At 37.3% G+C, this 18,384-nt stretch overlaps 1 protein-coding gene across 6 annotated transcripts in view; it reads left to right on the plus strand.

Annotated features, from left to right (window-relative positions):
• The first annotated feature begins 459 nt into the window (after window positions 1-459).
• NFAT5 (nuclear factor of activated T cells 5) overlaps window positions 460-18,384 on the plus strand; it is a 126,829-nt gene continuing 108,904 nt past the window's right edge. For 2 of the 6 annotated variants that reach the window (XM_007129030.4, XM_007129031.4), the window contains exons 1-2: window positions 460-840; window positions 2,557-2,610. In XM_007129030.4, coding sequence (XP_007129092.2) covers window positions 768-840; window positions 2,557-2,610 — 127 coding nt within the window. In that variant the 5' untranslated portion in view covers window positions 460-767. The remainder of the gene's footprint in view (window positions 841-2,556; window positions 2,611-18,384) is intronic. The other 4 variants (XM_007129035.4, XM_007129032.4, XM_028478044.2 and 1 more) reach the window with 3 other exon arrangements.

Below are 18,384 nucleotides of genomic sequence, written 5' to 3' on the forward strand. Positions count from 1 at the left end.
CCAAAGGGGTGGTGACTGTGCCAGCGACGACACTCCATTCCCCTGCGAGACCCCAAGCCTGCCCACCCAGGACGTTCCGGCTCTGGGGTCTTTCCCCTCTTCTCGCAGACGCCTCGGCTCCCCCAGTCCCCAGGTCTATCTCCTCCTACGCTCGGCTCGCCGCCACCAGGTCGGTGCAAATACCTTTTCCCTCCCTGGGGCCCCAGGCGCGGACACCTCCCAGCTTCCCTCCCTCCCTGCCGGCGGGGCCCTTTCCCTGCTCGTGAACAGCAGCCCCAGGCCGCTGTTCGCAGGAAGCGAAGCCCTTGTTGATGCTGTTCCGTGGTGCGCCTCTCCGCCCTCCGGCGCAGCCCGGGCTCTTCCCCGCTCTGGGGCGCGCCCCCCCTCCGCGCCTGCGCAGTGCCCCGCGGGAGGCGGGGCTCAGATTCCTGTCAGCGGCGGCGGCGGCGGCGGTGGCGGCAGCGACCGTCAGTTTTCGCTGAGGAGAAGCACGAAACGGACCCGTTGGCTCTCCCCCTCCCTTTCCCCGCCCTGAACCCCCCCTCCTGGCTCGCCGAGAATTAGTCCCCGTGGAGTTTCCCCTCCACCCCGCCGCCGTTTCCTCGGTCCTCGGCTCGGTGGAAGTCACTGCCCTCGAGGAGGAGGCAGCGGCAGCCGCCCTCGCCTGCCGCCCCCGGTTCGGTGCCCGCGGTCCCGGAGAGGAGGTGCCGCCGCCACCGCCGCTCCCCCCCTCCCGCTGCCCTCGGGCCGGGCTGGGTCGAGCTGCGATGCCCTCGGACTTCATCTCATTGCTCAGCGCGGACCTAGACCTGGAGTCGCCCAAGTCCCTGTACTCGCGAGGTGAGTCAGGCTGGGGGCTGGGGCGTGGGGGCGGGGAGGCCCAGCCCTGGGGAGCCGGAGGGGTCCCGGTCGGGGGCGGCTGCCGAGCCCCTGCCGGGATGGCTTGTCTTGGGGGGTGGGGAGAGGCCGAGGAGGTCGGGGGTTGGTGGAAGGGGCCCGGGAGGAGTGGCGGCCCCTCCCCCACGGAGCCGCCGGCCACACGGGGCCCAAATGCCGTCGGCCCCCGGGTCTCTGCGGACCCGGTGGCTCTGAGCGCTCCTCAGCGGGTCGGGCCCCGCCACCCTCCTCGAGCGGCCGGCCCTGGCCTCCCCGGCTCGGGGATCACCCCGGACTGGGCCCCGCGCTGGGGCCGCCGCGATCCGGCCGCAGCGGCTCCTCTTACCAGGACCATCGTCCCCGGCAAAGTTGCCCCCAAACGGGTGGCGTAGCCTGGAGCGGGTTCTGGGTTCAGGGTCACCATTTTTCTCCCCCTCTAGGTTGTTTGTGCGCTGTCGTTCTGCCCCCCTCTCCCTCCGGCCTAGTCCACTCCCTCCCCTTGTTGGGACGGCCCCCCTCGACCAGGCGTCCTTCTTTCCTCGTCATCTTATGGCTGGAAAGAGCCCGAATTTTCTTTCCTTTTCTTTCTTTTTTTCCTCTCTTTGCACTTCTGTGGCATTCTAATTACTTCTGCCTCTGTTTTACAAAGAGAGGGGTGCTCTCTCACTGGATTAGTTTTATTCCTCTCCTGTCCCAGGGGTACCGGTTCAGGTACAGGCGCTGTCCTTTGAGAATTTTCTCTTTCGTTGCCGTTCAAGGGCTCCTTGCAGGGAGGGGGCATCGGACACAGTTTCCCGTTTTAAAACTTTTGGCTAAGACCTGAAGGGGATTCCCGGGATATAAAATATTAACACTTGAGCTGATCTCTACTGGGGTTAAATTCCTATACTGGACACCACAAGAATGTGTTAGAACAGGTTCCGTGTGCAAGGGCCATCAAACCAAAATGCTCCCACTGCACTCTTAGTCACTTTTTAAATCACTGGGAGGGGGCAAAAGACATAACTGGGCTATTAGCTATTCATTTTACCATGTTAAAAAAAACATTGTGTACCATTGTGAAGCTCCTTCCTTAGAAATTCAGGGTTTCTTCAGTTTTTGATATATCCATCCGCTGATTCCACCCCCTGCAAAAAGGGGGTCTTCAGCTTCACATTCGTGTATTTAAAATCGTTGAAGTGAATCAGAGTGAGGTGGTTTTCTCTGGAAGGTGCTGGACTTTATAGACTGACGATTGAGTTTGTACACAGAGTCCTACTTAGTAACTGTAGCCATTGTCTGTTGCTCTGATGACTTTAGTTGGCAGTCACCATCCTGAAGTAGTTTGGAAATATTGTAGTTTTGAGTGTCAGAAAGGAAGAGACGATATCTAGAGGTGATTCTTAAAGAAGGGCTAATGTGGTACACTTGGGTGCTAAAAATAGTCAAGACATTAACAGCATTTGTGCAGTAATCATCACATATTTTTCCATGAAACAAATGCTTTATGAAAATCTAAGTGTAGTATAGAAACCAGTGTAGAGGCAATTCAGCCTTCTTTTGCCGAGAATATATTCACAAATAGGGACTTCAGCTCTTAAAAATACGTGACAATTATATAAGAGATGTATGCTATCCTTGGCTTTTTTTTTTTTAAGTCATTCAGCATAAAAAGTACTTAATGCTTTTTGTGTTTTTCAGATTCTCTGAAGTTACACCCATCACAGAATTTTCATAGAGCTGGACTATTGGAAGGTCAGCAAAGTGCCATTTTAAAGCATATTGTGTGCGTATGCAAAGGCTTTCTCTGAAATGGAGTTTAAATGAGAAAGTGTTAAACTTTGCAAACTCATACAATCTAGTTTTCTTCTAAAGAGCCTGATCCTTCTTTTAGAGCAGCTGAATGTTTTAGTGGATTTTGTTACTGTGTTTGATGTCCTTGTTAGCTATTGTATCTGTTTCGAGAAGCCTTGGGAAAAAAACCCACAAAACTATTAAAAATTATGTGTTGGGTGTTCTACTTTAGAATTCCATATCTTGATTCTAGTTTTTTACAAAACAAACTGAATATGAAAAGGCTCAAACATTAAGATCATGAACTTAACTAAAAGAGTGACACCAAACACATATTTAGTTTGGAAAGTCAGAATTTAGAACTTTCATATGCTGAGCATTTCAGAATGGCATATTAATTATTTATTACAAAAGCATTGATGTCATCACTCTTGCATCATTTTTAAGGATAAGGCAAGCCAAGGTAATAGAGATGATGATTGAGCTATGCTTAGAAAAAAGGGTTTTAGAAAGTCCTGGAAATGTTAGAATGTGTAGAATAATTTAAACAGCTGACAGTTACTTTAGAAAACATTCTGTGTTGTTTTTAGCATTTTAAGACAAAAAAAGAACTACTGTTTTTGCAATTTTTGAAGTGATTTCACGTATGTCATTTTTGAATCATGTAATCCTGGGAACTGGACAGCAAGGATATTAATTTTCCTGTTAAAAAGATGAGTACCCTGAGGCTGAAATTAAGAGACTTGGGGGAAAAAAATCATATGGAAACAAACAGTGCTTTTGTGTTGTAGTTGGTGCTCTTTACCCAAAGCCAGGCTGCCACTGTAAAATATATATGTAACCAGTAACGTAAGCATTTTATGGTCCACTTTAAAAAGGCCCTAAATATTTAAGTTTGACTTGAGTGTAGGTGTCAAGGGAAAAAGTGGGTTTTGTAATTAAGCTTAAATTTGAATACCAATTTAGCTACTTGTGACCTTTAGCTCTGTGACCTTGGGCAAGTGATTTTACCTCTCAAAACTTTAATGTTCTTTTATAAAAATGTATATAATCTCTTAAATTTAGTGAGCTAATGTGCATGAAAATGCCTAGTATAGTGTCTGGCTTAATAAATTTTTTTTCCTTTAGTATCAGCTAAATTGTTTTAACTATAATTTAAAGCATATAAAAGTTCTCAGATTAATTATTCATTATATTTATACTTATAAAAAGTCCATAGATATATATATACCTATGGCATATATTAGTATGCAAGTCAACTACAGTTTGAGGCAAGGAATTTTTAGAAGTGTTTCTTAGTGAAGCAGATTTATTGTTTCTATTTGTATTGTTCAATTTGTGACCATGTTGTGGAGTTATATTTGTCTGTACAAAAACTCATCCATTTTCTGGGCAGCAAACCAGAGTGTTATAATCATAGAGATTATCAGGCAGGAGAAAGATAAGAAAAAAAAACGAGTGTTAATTATTTAAGCAAATATTTTTAACAAGTTGATGGAAATGCAGGCAACAATCTAGTATGTATATTTACATGTTTATGCCAAAATACTTTCACTAATTTTTCATTGTGGTTGAGAGGATACTCAGTTATTTAAAGTAAGAAAGACCACCCTTTATGGATTATATATAAATTGTAAAATGTATAAGTATCAAGTATGTCATGTTCTCTTATATCTTTGATACAAGGTATCATAAGAAAGTTGTTTGCTTCTGTGATGAAAGGATTTAATCTATGTACCCTATTTCTATTTTCAACCTTTTATTATGGACATTTTAAAGAATACACAGAATGGAGAGAATAAAATGATGAACACATAATTTTATTTATTTATGGGTTTATGGGTTTATTTATTTGTTTATGGGTTTGGTGGTACCCATCACCAAACTTTAATAACTATCAAAGTATGTCTACTCTTGTTTTTTTAATCCTCTCTTCTCCCCCCAAGCTGTATTATTTTAAAGTAAATATCAGACATCATAATCATTTCATGTATAAATACTTCTGTATTATAGTGATATTTTTAATATTACTTTTAAAAATACTCTATTCCAGGAAATACAAAAAATTCTAATTTATTTCAGCAAGATATAGTACAGCAGGAGGCTACTGCTCCTAGTGTATAAGAGCAATCTGTGCTAAGTTTGTAGGTTATGTGGTCAGACTTGGGTTCAAATCCTTGTTTGACATTTGTGTGTGACCTCAGCTTAGTCATTTAATCTTTCTGTGCTTCAATTTTCTCTTTTTTAAATGGGGGCAATAATAGTATCTTCATTAGAGGTGTTGTTAAGATTATTTGAGGCAAATTCATGTAAAGCATTTAACCTGGTGTATAGTAAGCTCTATAAATGTTAGATAAATTTTAAAAATTAAATTCAAAATTTTAAAAATTTAAACAGCCATCTATATAGTTCTTACTATGTGCCAGGAACTTTACAAATATGAACTCACTGAATTCTCATAACAGCTGTTTGAGATCGTTACTATTATCCCATTTCACAGATGAGGAAGCTAAGGAGGCATAGGGAGTTTCAGTAACTTACCTAGAGTCACACAGCTGGTAAGTTGTAGAGCCAAGATTCCAGCTCAGGTAGTCTCACTTCAGAATCTGTGCTCTTAAGTACTATACTGTACTGACTCCCTACGATATATAATATGAAGTATTGTCTAGTAATATTTATGTATGTATGCTTTACATCAATAGTCTAGGTTTCTTTCTTCTTTTTTTTTTTTTTAACAAAGTAATTTTTAACGGTTTAATCCCCCCACCCCCCGCGGCGTTGTGTTTTCGGTGCTGCGTGCAGGCTTTCTCTAGTTGTGGCAAGTGGGGGCTACACTTCATTGTGGTGTGCGGGTTTCTCATTGCGGTGGCTTCTCTTGTTGTGGAGCACGGGCTCTAGGCACGCAGGCTCAGCAGTTGTGGCACATGGGCTTAGTTGTTCCGCGTCATGTGGGATCTTCCCCGACCAGGGATCGAACCCGTTTCCCCTGCGTTAGCAGGCGGATTCTTAACCACTGCGCCACCAGGGAAGTCCAATAGTCTAGATTTCTATCTAATAACTAAAAAACTCAGCCCAGTGTGAAGGGAATTTAATCATTATCATGCAATTTGTTAAACTTTTTAGAGAACACAGGTTTTACAAATTAAAGTTTTTTTTTTTTTTTTTTAAGGAAGACAAGGTTGGAAAACCTACAGTTGGGTATTTAGCTTCAAAAATAGATTTAAAATCTCTTTACTATTCAGTTTGTTCGCATTTATCTTTCATATCAATGCTGGTCCTTCTACTCCCTCTCCCCCTTTTCAAGAATAGGAAATTAGTTTCTTTTTTTTTTTTTTTTTACTTGAGATATAGTTGACATATTACATTATGTTAGTTTCAAATTCACAACAATGATTTGATACTTATATATATTGGGAAGCGATCACCGTAATAAGTCTAGTTAACATCCGTCACCCTACATAGTTCTGCTAATACCGTTTTATTTAATTTGGTGATTGCCTGACAACGGGAAAAGGGTCTAGCTATTTAATGTAATGATACGTAGCCATTAAAATAATGTTTCTGGTGACCCCATAATTACATGTGAAACTCCTAATAAAATAAGTAAATAAAAGATATTGTTGCAATTATATTAAAAATAGCTTGCATAGAAAAAAATCCTGGACAAAAGTATATACTACAGATTTTTCCTTTTTGATTCTATTTTTGCATTTTCCCTACCTTCTTTAAAGAAGGTAGTTTGTATATATTTTTAAAAAAATAAAATGGTTTACACTTACAGTGTTCAGACTTTAAGGCTAGGGTTCTTCTTTGGAGTGCCTGGAAAAAATGTTCAACTACAGGAAAAAAAAAAGGTGCCATTTCTTACACTTTCTGTATTAAAAAATGTTAATTTGGGCATATATAGTTTGCTATATAAAAACTGAGATTAAAAATTAAATAAGCAAATAATAAGAGGTCATTCTAGAAATACCTATAGAGATGTAAGATAAGATGGTAGAAAAATCAGATAAAACAGGAAAAATAATATAAGCAAATTGGAAGAAATAAAGTAATAAAAACAATGGATTAAAATTTTTAAATGCTTTTAAAAGTGTGAGTTAAGAAATTACATATGGATCAAATTAAAAGAAATTATGAAATATTACATTGAGTTAGGGGAAAATAAACTTTTTTTTAACTACTCTCAATCTGTTTGTATTGTACCATGCATAATTTTACTTTATAGTTCAAAAATGAAAATCCTAAAAATAGTAACAGTTTTTTTTTTTACTGATTTTATGGAATATTTCTGAATTGCCATTAAGCCTGATTTATTTCTTTCCTAGGGCCTGTCTTTGTAAGGTAGTTAGGCCATTAACTCTTACATGATGAAATGTATGAAGATATCTTACTGGAAAGGACTTTTTGAAAGTATTTAACATTAAAAGTAATCTATTGGATTCTTTTCTTGTTTAGTATCTATTATTCTCTATTGGTCCATGCCTAATAAACAAAAAATATTATTGAGGAAATAATTATGGAAATGAATTTCAAACATATGACAGAATCATACCTAGTTCATGGCAACATTTTGTTTCTAGGATCCATCTCTCTCTGATTTCCTATCATTTGTTTTTGTGTCTCTTCCTAAACTCTGCTTTTTTATTTTTATTTTTATTCAATACTGGAATTCTATTGCTTGTTACAGTAAGAGGATAGAAATTCATATTTAATCAGATGGTCCTTGGTCTGCTCTTGATTCATTCTTGACTCTACTGTATTTATTCCAGGAGTCCCCTAAAACTTGAAAATGGTAGTACAGATAAACATTTCTTATTGTGATCAATGTTATATATAAAAATAGCCACTTTTTATTAGAAAAAGTTGACCCATCAGATTATTTTCTATTAAGAATAACAGGTAATTAGAAAAAAATAAAGGTCAAATTAATCTGAGATATCAGTTGGGCCTGATTATGTAGTGACAGAGGATAATTCTGCTAACTTTATGAGAGGTAAAAGACTTTCTTCAATAGATATGTTGCTTATTATCTTATGCTCTCTTCTTGTTGCTAAGATTTTATTTCAAGTAACGTGAAAGAGTCACATCTTTTATTTCCTGTTGCCTTAATAAAAATCACGGTTAAAAAACTAATGAGGTATAATACACTAATTATAAACATGTATTTGAATGAAAAGGTAGAAATAGTCTGTGGATTAACTACAGGTAATGATTTCAGCTTCCAAATGTAAATAAAACCTGATGTTGTGATGAAGGATCTATATTTTTGATGGTTTGAACTAAAGATGTGATACATGAGTTTTTCAGTTACTTTTATTTATTCTTAATAACTTAAAAATAGATTTTTTCTCTTCCTTTTATTTTTAATATTTACTTGATAAGTAGGTACTGATTATTACTGCTGGCCAGCCATGAATCCTTATCACTTCTTTCCCATTCAGAAATGTTATTATTAGTCCTTTAGTAAATTTGGTACTTGGTTTTGAAAGTGAGACAAGAACAGAAAAGTTACTAATAAATAGTGAGCCAAGTTGATTACTCTTACCTTTATAAATTTAGTTTTAGTTTTTTTTTTAATTTTTAATCTTTTTAGATCAAGACTCTAGATGCAGGACCTGACTTTGTTTCTTCCTTCCTTCCTTCCTTCCTTGCTGTGTTGGGTCTTCGTTTCTGTGCGTGGGCTTTCTCTAGTTGCAGCGAGCGGGGGCCACTCTTCATCGCGGTGCGCGGGCCTCTCACTGTCGCGGCCTCTCTTGTTGCGGAGCACAGGCTCCAGACGCGCAGGCTCAGTAGTTGTGGCACACAGGCCTAGTTGCTCCACGGCATGTGAGATCTTCCCAGACCAGGGCTCGAACCCATGTCCCCTGCATTGGCAGGCAGATTCTCAACCACTGTGCCACCAGGGAAGCCCTAGTTTTAGTTTAAAAAAATCTATGTAAAGCAGTCTTTGTAGGACATGTCAAGAGAAAGTGTTGGTAAAGAGAAGAAAGAATAATAAATTCAGTGTTAGTAATAATTGAAGTCATTTTTTGAGCAATTTGTGTGTACCAACATTTTACAGATATTTTCCACGTTTAATCCTCAGAAAAGTCCTGTGAGATAGTATCAGTATCCCTATTTCATAAACGAGGAAACTGAGGTACAGAGGGATTCACTAATTTTCTTAAGGTTACATAGCTAGTGGAGGAGTCTGGTATTTGAAACTTCACTATTTTACCCCAGAGTTTTGAGTTTATACTTACTTTCTTACAATACAAACATTTGATAATTGGCATTTACACTTCAGGCCCTAAAAATATTACACCACTGTTCAGATGGTATATAAAGAGTACTTTGTGTAGATTTCTTTAGCTTAACAGTTCCCATAAAGTAAGGAGAGAAATTCTATAAGCCACACATAAAAATCAGTAAAGATTATGATGATGACCCTTTTTAGGAATATTTTAGCACTCAAAATTAGCAAATCATTTCCTGGTTTTGGTGCATGTCTTTTTTTTTTTTTTTTTTTTTTGCAGTACGCAGGCCTCTCACTGTTGTGGCCTCTCCCGTTGCTCCGCGGCATGTGGGATCCTCCCAGACCGGGGCACGAACCCGTGTCGCCTGCATCGGCAGGCGGACTCTCAACCACTGCGCCACCAGGGAAGCGCTGGTGCATGTCTTTAGGATTTAGCTGAAGCACACTGCTGGTTGAACCACCTCTGTTTTGACTGTTGATGGTGCTCAAAAGTGAAAAGGAAGGGGAAGGGTAAGCAAGCTACCACCTAAGGAGAACTGCTTTAAAAACGGAAGATGCCATGGGGCTCTTGATTTCTTTGGCAGTAATTTTATGGAAGCATAGAAGTCATTGCACCCTACTTCTGGTATGTTTCAGAGCGTAACTAAACCTGAGAAGAGATGAGCAACAGAAAAAGCAGTACTCATAGAGCCTTGGGAGTTAGTTCTATTTATTGTCGTGGTTGGTGTTTGTTTCTGAACTTCCTGCAAATTCTGTTAGGCAGTAGAAAATTTGCGTTTTAATTCTAGTTAAGCCTTGAGACCATGTGGAAAATCATGTAAGCATTCCTTTTCTTCAGCAGAGACATTGTCATCAGTCTCGCTTACCTTAGAGTTGTGAGGAAGAATAACTGAAATAATGTTAGAGGATTTTGAAAACTATGAAATGCTATACGAATAGATATTTTGCATAGGGCCCTATTTTTTTTTTTTTTTTTTTTTTTTTGCGGTACGCGGGCCTCTCACTGTTGTGGTCTCTCCCGTTGCGGAGCACAGGCTCCGGACGCACAGGCTCAGCGGCCATGGCTCACGGGCCCAGCCGCTCTGCGGCATGTGGGATCTTCCCGGACCGGGGCACGAACCCATGTCCCCTGCATCAGCAGGCGGACTCTCAACCACTGCACCACCAGGGAAGCCCCCATAGGGCCCTATTAATTTACTTTGGTTCTTCTTTCCACTGTCTGTCTCTCTTTTTTTCCCCAATCTTCCCATTCTACCCATGTCTCCATTTTCTCATGGTATTCTCTACATTTTGCTTGTTGGTTCTGCTGTTACTTCTTGTATCCTTTCTCTCCTTCCCCTCTCTTTTAGAAAAACAAACCATTCTTATAGAGGTACACAGGTACACCCATTTCAAGTGTTCCTTGAGTTTTTAACAGGTGTATGTATACATTTGTATAATCACTACAGACAAGATACAGAACATTTCAGTCATCCTGTTAAGCTACCTCGTGATCTTTTGTAGTAAATTCTGCCCACTCCAGCCCCTCAGGAAAACTGATCTGTTTTTCCATACCAAAGATTAGTTTTGCCTTTTTTTAGAATTTTGTGTAAATGGATTTATACAGTACACACTATATTTACAGTATACAGTGTGTACTCTTTTCTCTTTAACTTTTGTTGTTCAACCACCATAACCTTCTAGAAAGGAAAACTAGTTTTTTAAAGGACATAAAGTTAATAAGGCATTTTTTATTCTCTTATATATTCCTATATTCCATAAAGTAGCCAAATGTAGTTTTTTAGAGATGATTTTTTTATGCTTATGTGCAAGGTTATAGGTTACTTAGTCATAATATTATTATATTATAGTTATAATATTACATAGTAATAATATAATAATATTATTAATTCACTCGAAGTGAATTCACCCATATATCCTGGCCACATATTGCTTATAGTTTAGTAAAAGAGATTGTATGTAAATAGTGATAACAGAGTTTTAAAGGGTTTTGTAATTCAATCTGGAATGAAGAATGAAGTTAATATGAAGTTCCTATTTGTTAATAGGAAAATACTTTTGTGCGAAGTATACCTGAGCATATAGTTTGCCCCTATACTTAATAACTGTAAAATGAAGTTTAAAACTTTAAACTTTCTTTTTAAAATGGTTTAAGTCTTCAGAGGGTTATAGAGTTGAAGAGTATGTAGGTAGGGGGTATGTACTTATTTGTACTCTGATTATTTCTGTAGGTTAAGCATAAATTAGGTAAAAACAACATGAGCTTTCTGTCCCATGTAAGTGAGTAGTACTGTCTTGTGCTTAACTGTAAAAATACTACTGTAAATGGTAATTAATGATAATAAATTAATGTTCACAAGTTATAAATTTATAACTTGTGAACATTATAGGCTCAATTTACAAGAGCCTAGATAATGGGCAGTTATAAGTACTTTAGAAACACTGTAAATCAAAAGTTTACTTGAGTCAGTTTTTATAAAATTGTATTGTGACCTCCAAGACTTTTTTCGATATTCCTTTTTCATTTTTATTGTTAGGTCATGCTCTCTAGACTATTAGACTAATGTAAAGTGAATGAATGGGAAATATAAACATATAGTTGAATTTTATAATTTTAAAATTATTTTTGAAGAACTTTTCATTTTCTTAGTTTATTTTTACCTATCATGTTGAGTACAGGATGAAAATTTATATATAATATTTGAATAACATGCTTTGGATAAAATTACTACTTAATTCCTTTAAAAAACTCATTGCTTTAAAAAAACGGGGTAATGAAGTAATTGAAGAACAGAAAGTAATTAGTTAACCAAATTACTACTCTGTTATAGTAAACATAAATAACATGTTTATAGTATATAGTAAATAAAAACTAAAAAATAACTTTCTTGAGTATGTTTTTCAATCAAACTTCACAAGAATAGATAGAATCAACACTAAATTCTGCACAGAAAAAAAAATTTAGTGCATAGTGAATTGAGAACAAATAAACAGAAGAGTTGAAATTGAAGAATATGAAGTTTTTCTTAGAAATTAAAAGTGGTAGAGATAATAATAAGTAAATCAAAGTCCCACTTATTTATCTGACTTGTGAATAGAAACCCAGTTTCAAAAACACGCATTACTTAATAGCTGTGTGATTTTAGGCAAATTACTTAACCTTTCTTGACTCAGTTTGTTCTTCTATAAAGTGGAGACAGTAGACTCATATGTTTGTTATGAGGATTGGATGAGTTAATATTTCTAAAGAACTTGGAATAATGCTTGGCACATAGTAAGCACTATATAAGTATTTGTTAAATAAGTAAAATAAAATTTATATCTACAGGTAAGTTATTTGGCAAACATACTTACTCAAGATGTAGCAAGAAACCAGGATTTTATTACTATGCATAAGCTTCTGAACACCCAAATCAGATGTTGCTAAATTTATATACTAAGGTTTAGGCATTCACAGCACTATGTTGTGCAGGATTAATCTTCCTAAAATACAAATCTAATCATATTGCTTACTTAAAAATCCTATGATGGTGTCCATGGGCTTTAGGGTGAAATCCACATTCTTAAAGACTTGGTTCCTGATTATCTTTTTATTTTAATTGAGGTGAAATTCATAGAACATAAAGTATATCGTTTTAACAGTTTAAAAAATTTTTTTTATTTTTTATTTTTGGCTGCGTTGGGTCTTCATTGCTGCGTGCGGGCTTTCTCTAGTTGCGGTGAGCGGGGGCTACTCTTCGTTGAGGTGCGTGGGCTTCTCATTGCAGTGGCTTCTCTTGTTGTGGAGCACGGGCTCTAGGCGTGTGGGCTTCAGTAGTTGCAGCACACAGACTCAGTAGTTGTGGCACACAGGCCCTAGCGTGCACGGGCTTCAGTAGTTGCAGCTCATGGGCTCAGTAGTTGTGGCTTGTGGGCTCTAGAGCGCAGGATCAGCAGTTGTGGCACATGGGCTTAGTTACTCCACGACATGTGGGATCTTCCTGGACCAGGGATTGAGCCCGTGTCCCCTGCATTGGCATGTGGATTCTTAACCACTGCGCCACCAGGGAAGTCCCCATTTTAACAGTTTTAAAGTGTATAATTCAGTGAGTTTTAGTCCATTTACAGTATTGTGTAACCAGCACCAGTATATAATTCCAGAACATTTTCATCACCCCAAAAAGAAACCCATTACTCATTTAGCAGTCATTCCCCATTCCCTTCCACATCCCCAGCTCCTGGTAGCCACTCATCTGCTTTTTGTCTCTATGAATTTGCCTATTCTAGACATTTCATATAAAAGAAATCATATAATATGTGGTCTTTTGTGACTTCTTGTTTCACTTAGCATAATGTTTTCAAGGTTCATTCATGCTGTAGCATGTATCAGTATTTCATTCCTTTTTATGGGTGAATAATATTCCCTTAGATGGATACATACTACTATGTTTATCCATTCATTAGTTGATGGACATTTGGGTTATTTTGGCTATTATGAACATTTGTGTACAAGTTTTTGTGTGTACAGGTGTTTCATTTCTCTTGGGTATATACCTAGGAGTGGAATTGCTGGATCATATGGTAACTCTATATTTAACTTTTGGAGGAACTGCCAAACTGCTTTCTGCAGTGGCTGCACCATTTCGCATTTTCAGCAGCAATGTATGAGGGTTCTGATTTCTCCACATTCTTGTCAACACTTACTCTTATCTTTTTGATTATAGCCATCTCTGGTTGGGTATGAAGCAGTCTTCTGTGGTTTTGATTTATATTTAACTAATGACTAATGATGTTGAGCATCTTTTCATATGTTTATTGGCCATTAATATATCTTCTTTGGAGAAATGTCTGTTCAAGGCTTGGCTCATTTTAAAATTGAATTATTTGTCTTTTCATTGTTGAATGTAAGAGTTCTTTATATATTCTTTATACAAGTCCCTTATTAGATATATGATTTGCCAAAATTTTCTCCTGTTCTGTGAGCTGTCTTTTCACTTTCTTGGTAGTGTCTTTTGATGCACAAATGTTTTTAATTTTCTCCAAGTCTACTTTATCTTTTTTGTTGTTGCTTATGCTTTGTGTCATATTTAAGAAACTGCTGCCTAATCCAAGGTCACAAAGATTTACACCTATGTTTTCTTCTGAGAGTTTTATAGTCTTGGCTCTTACATTTAGGTCTTTGATCCATTTTGAGTTAATTTTTGTCTGTGGTGTGTCATTCTTTTGCATGTGTATATCCAATTGCCCCCAGTACTATTTGTTGAAAAGACTATTGTTTCCCTTTGAATGGTTTTGGCAACCTTGTTGAAAATCAGTTGATTATAGGCATATGGGTTTATTTCTGGATTCTCAGTTCTTTTCTATGCATCTATATGTCTATTCTTATGCTACTAACGCACTGTCTTGATTACTGTAGCTTTGAAATTGGGAAGAGTGAGTCTTCCAATTTTGCTCTTCTTTTATAAGATTGTTTTGGCTATTCAGGGTCCATTGAATTTCCATTTGAATTTTAGGATCAGCTTCTCAATATCTGCAAAAAAGAGAGCTGTGATTTTAATAGGGATTGCATTGAATCTGTAGGTCAGTTTGAAGAGCATTGCCATCTTAATAGTATTCAGTCTTATCCTCTATGAACATGGGATGTGTTTCATTTTATTTAGGTCTTTAATTTCTTTCAACAGTGTTTTGTAGTTTTCAGAGTATAAGTTTTACACTTTTTAAACATTTAAGTATTTTATTCTTTTTAATCATTGTTTTTAATTGTTAATAAAATTATGGAAATAATTTGGAGAAGGGTCTCTCAAAACTTAGGAGAGCTTTAGTATTTTTTTTAATAAGTTTATTTTATTTATTTATTTTTGGCTGTGTTGGGTCTTTGCTGCTGTGCGCCGGCTTTCTCTAGTTGCATTGAGTGGGGGCTCCTCTTCGTTGTGGTGCGTGGGGTTCTCTCTGCAGTGGCTTCTTTTGTTGCGGAGCACAGGCTCTAGGCGTGCAGGCCTCAGTAGTTGTGGCTTGCGAGCTCTAGAGCACAGGCTCAGTAGTTGTGGCCCACGGGCTTAGTGGCTCCGCGGCATGTGGGATCTTCCCTGACCAGGCTCGAACCTGTGTCCCCTGCATTGGCAGGCGGATTCTTAACCACTGTGCCACCAGGCAAGCCCGAGCTTTGTTATTAAAGTACTAGATTATGCGTTTGTTCAGGAAATGAAACCGAAACCACAATAAGGTAATTGTACAATATTAGAATCAGCCTTGGAATTAAAGCCGCAGTAAACCATAAAGAACATTTAGTAAAGTCCAGTTTTGTTTAAAAAGTTATACTGGATGGTATTTTTCTCAAGGACAGGGACTATACCTCACATTCTCTCAGCATCTGGCACAAGCGCTTATATCCAAAAAGTGCTTGAATGAATGAATACCACATCCAGAAAAGAAGGAAGGAATGGTATTGGAAGTGTGAGAGGATTGTGCTCTAGTTATATACAACCATGTAGAAAGCTTTGGAATAATAATTGGATTAAAATGATTATAGGTGGAAACCTAGACCTTTAAAAAATTGGAGCTATTTAATCGGTAAAGGCAAAGGTTTAGGTAATTAAGATGAAAATGGAGGTGGATTTGTTCACTAAATCTGGAATACTCAAATAAGAAGGTTCTCTTGAAGCTTGACCACCTTCACCTATTTCATTCACAACCCTCACCTTCCCCTCCTCCCACAACCCCCAATCTGTTCTCTGTATCTTTTAGTTCAATTTTGAAGAAAAAAATTTTTTGATTACTCATATAAGTGAGATCATATAGTATTTGTCTTTCTCTGACTTATTTCACTTAGCATAATGCCCTCAAGGTCCATTCATGTGTTAAATGGTGAGATTTCCTTCTTTTTTATGGCTGAGTAATATTCTTGTGTGCGCGCGCGCGCGCGTGCGCGTGTGTGTGTGTATCACATCTTCTATATCCATTCATTTGTTAATGGACACCTCGGTTGTTTCCTTGTTTTGACTGTTGTAAATAATGCTGCAGTGAAAATGAGAGTGCAGATATCTTTTCAAGACAGTGATTTTGTTTTCTTCAGGTAAATATCTAGAAGTGGAATTGCTGGATCATGTAGTTCTACTTTTAGCTTTTTGGTGAATCTTCATACTGTTTTCTGTGGTGGCTGCACCTGATTGGCATTCTTGAGCACAGGAATTGATTATATTTAAATAAAAACATGTCAGTTAAATGAGAGAAACACTTAGGTGACTGGCTATAAACAAATACAATATGAAGAGTCTGACTGTACTTCATTTTATTGATTAGGACAACTATTTCTGTATATTTAGTTTAATAGCAGCAAAATACTGCTTGTGCTATTAAACATATTTGTTATATTTAAGAACATATTGACTTTAATATATTGCTAAACATATAAATGTTTTAAAATAAAAGCACTGATGCAATAAAAATGTTAAATATTGATAAGGATATAAAAAGATTTTCAGCGTCATTAGTCATTGGGGAAATGCAAAGCAAAACCACAGTGAGATACCACTTCACACCTAGTAGGATGGCTGTATCATAAAGGACAGATAATAATAAGTGTTGTCAAGGGTGTGGAGAAATCACCTCACTGCTGGTGGGAATGTAAAACAGTGCAGCCACTTTGGAAAATAATATGATAGTTCCTCAAAGAGTTAAACATAGAGTTACCATATCCGGCAATCTCACTTCTAGATACATACCCAAGAGAAATGAAAACATCTGTACACATAAAATATACGTGTATATTTGTAAACATATGTTCAGAGCAGTATTTTTCATAATAGCCAAAGTATGGAAGCAACCCAAATGTCCATCAACTAATGAATGGATGGATAAACAAAATGTAGTATATCCATTTAATGGAACAATATTTGGCCATAAAAAGGAATCAGTTACTGATACATGCTGGAACATGGATGAATCTTGACAGTATGCTTAGTGGAAGAAGCCAGTCATGAAAGACCACATACTGTATGATTCCATTTATATGAAATCTACAGAATAGACAAATCTAGAGAGGCAGAAAGTAGATTAGTAGTTCCTGGGGTGGAGGGGAGTGAGGGGGATTATAGTTAAAGGACTCGGGGTTTCTTTTGAGAGTGATACAAATATTCTGAAATGTATTGTGATGATGGTTGCACAACTCTGTGTGTACTAAAAGCTAAGTGTCCAACAGATGAATGGATAAATAAAATGTGGTATATACATACAGTGGAATATTATTCATCCTTAAAAAGGAATGAAATTCTGTTATCACCTTGCAACATGGATTAACCTTGAAAACATATGCTAATCGAAATAAGCCAGATACAGAAGGACAAATATTGTAAGTTTCTATGAGGTATCTAGAATAGAGACAGAAAGTGGAATAGTGGTCACCAGGGACTATGGGGAGAGGGCAATGAGGAGTTATTCTTCAATAGGTACAGAGTTTATGTTTGAGGCAATGAAAAAGTTCTGGAAATGAATACTAGTGGTGATTGTTGTACAACATTGTGAATGAACTTAATGCCATTGAATTGTAGACTTTAAAAAATGGATACAGTAGTAAATTTTATGTATATTTTACCACACACAAAATGTTAAAAAAACAAAATAATTTTAAGGCTCTGAGATATACTAACTGTTTTTTTTAAGTTATTGAGACAGAGGTAATTGTGTGGTGGCACATGGAAGGGAGACTTCAGTTTCCCATTTAACACAGTATATTTTAGTTGTCTAAATCATCTAAATGTGCTTTAAATGTAGATAGGATGATCTAAATACTGAGTGTGCTACATCTTGAGTAATCAAAAATTTTGATGAGCAAGATTAGACTACAGATGACTGTGAAAAATTCACGAATTGATTAACCTCGTTTAGTTTGGAAATTTTTTTGACTAATATGCATGGTTGATTCATTTTGTTGATTTCCTGAAAGCAAATGTTTGTATTTAATAGTAGCAAGAGGATTGCAGTTTTCTAATAAATGTCACAGAATTGTTACAGTGAGCTAGGAGGAAGAAAAACTGCATAAGTGAAGTGAGATACACTTCTGTAGCTGTGGAAACTATAAACCCTACTGTCTTGAAACGTTGTTCTCTTTGTATTTGTATTATTAATTAGACATTAGTAGAGGATAATGAGGATCCTGAATAACTGCTAGATTTTTTTTTTCATTTTCTTAATGGTATCTTTTATGTATTTATTTTAACTTTTTGTCTTATATTAGAGTATAGTTGATTAACAATGTTGTGTTAGTTTCAGGTGTACAGCAAAGTGATTCATGTATACATATACATGCATCTATTTCACATACTGCTAGATTAAATATAGGTATAACTGTATTCATCAGAGTTCCGGAGTAAGAGGCATTGCTGGCTAGTTTAGTATTTGTTTTGTGTGAACATGAAAGTGCTTAATTTATTTTTCTTTGATTTGTTATGGTCCTCAACTACTAAAATATTTTCTATTTAAAAGGATGTTTTCTTAAATTATTGCCACAGCTCAAGTTTTAA

Source organism: Physeter macrocephalus, chromosome 17 (assembly GCF_002837175.3).
Source record: "Physeter macrocephalus isolate SW-GA chromosome 17, ASM283717v5, whole genome shotgun sequence".
NCBI classification, from domain to species: domain Eukaryota; kingdom Metazoa; phylum Chordata; class Mammalia; order Artiodactyla; family Physeteridae; genus Physeter; species Physeter macrocephalus.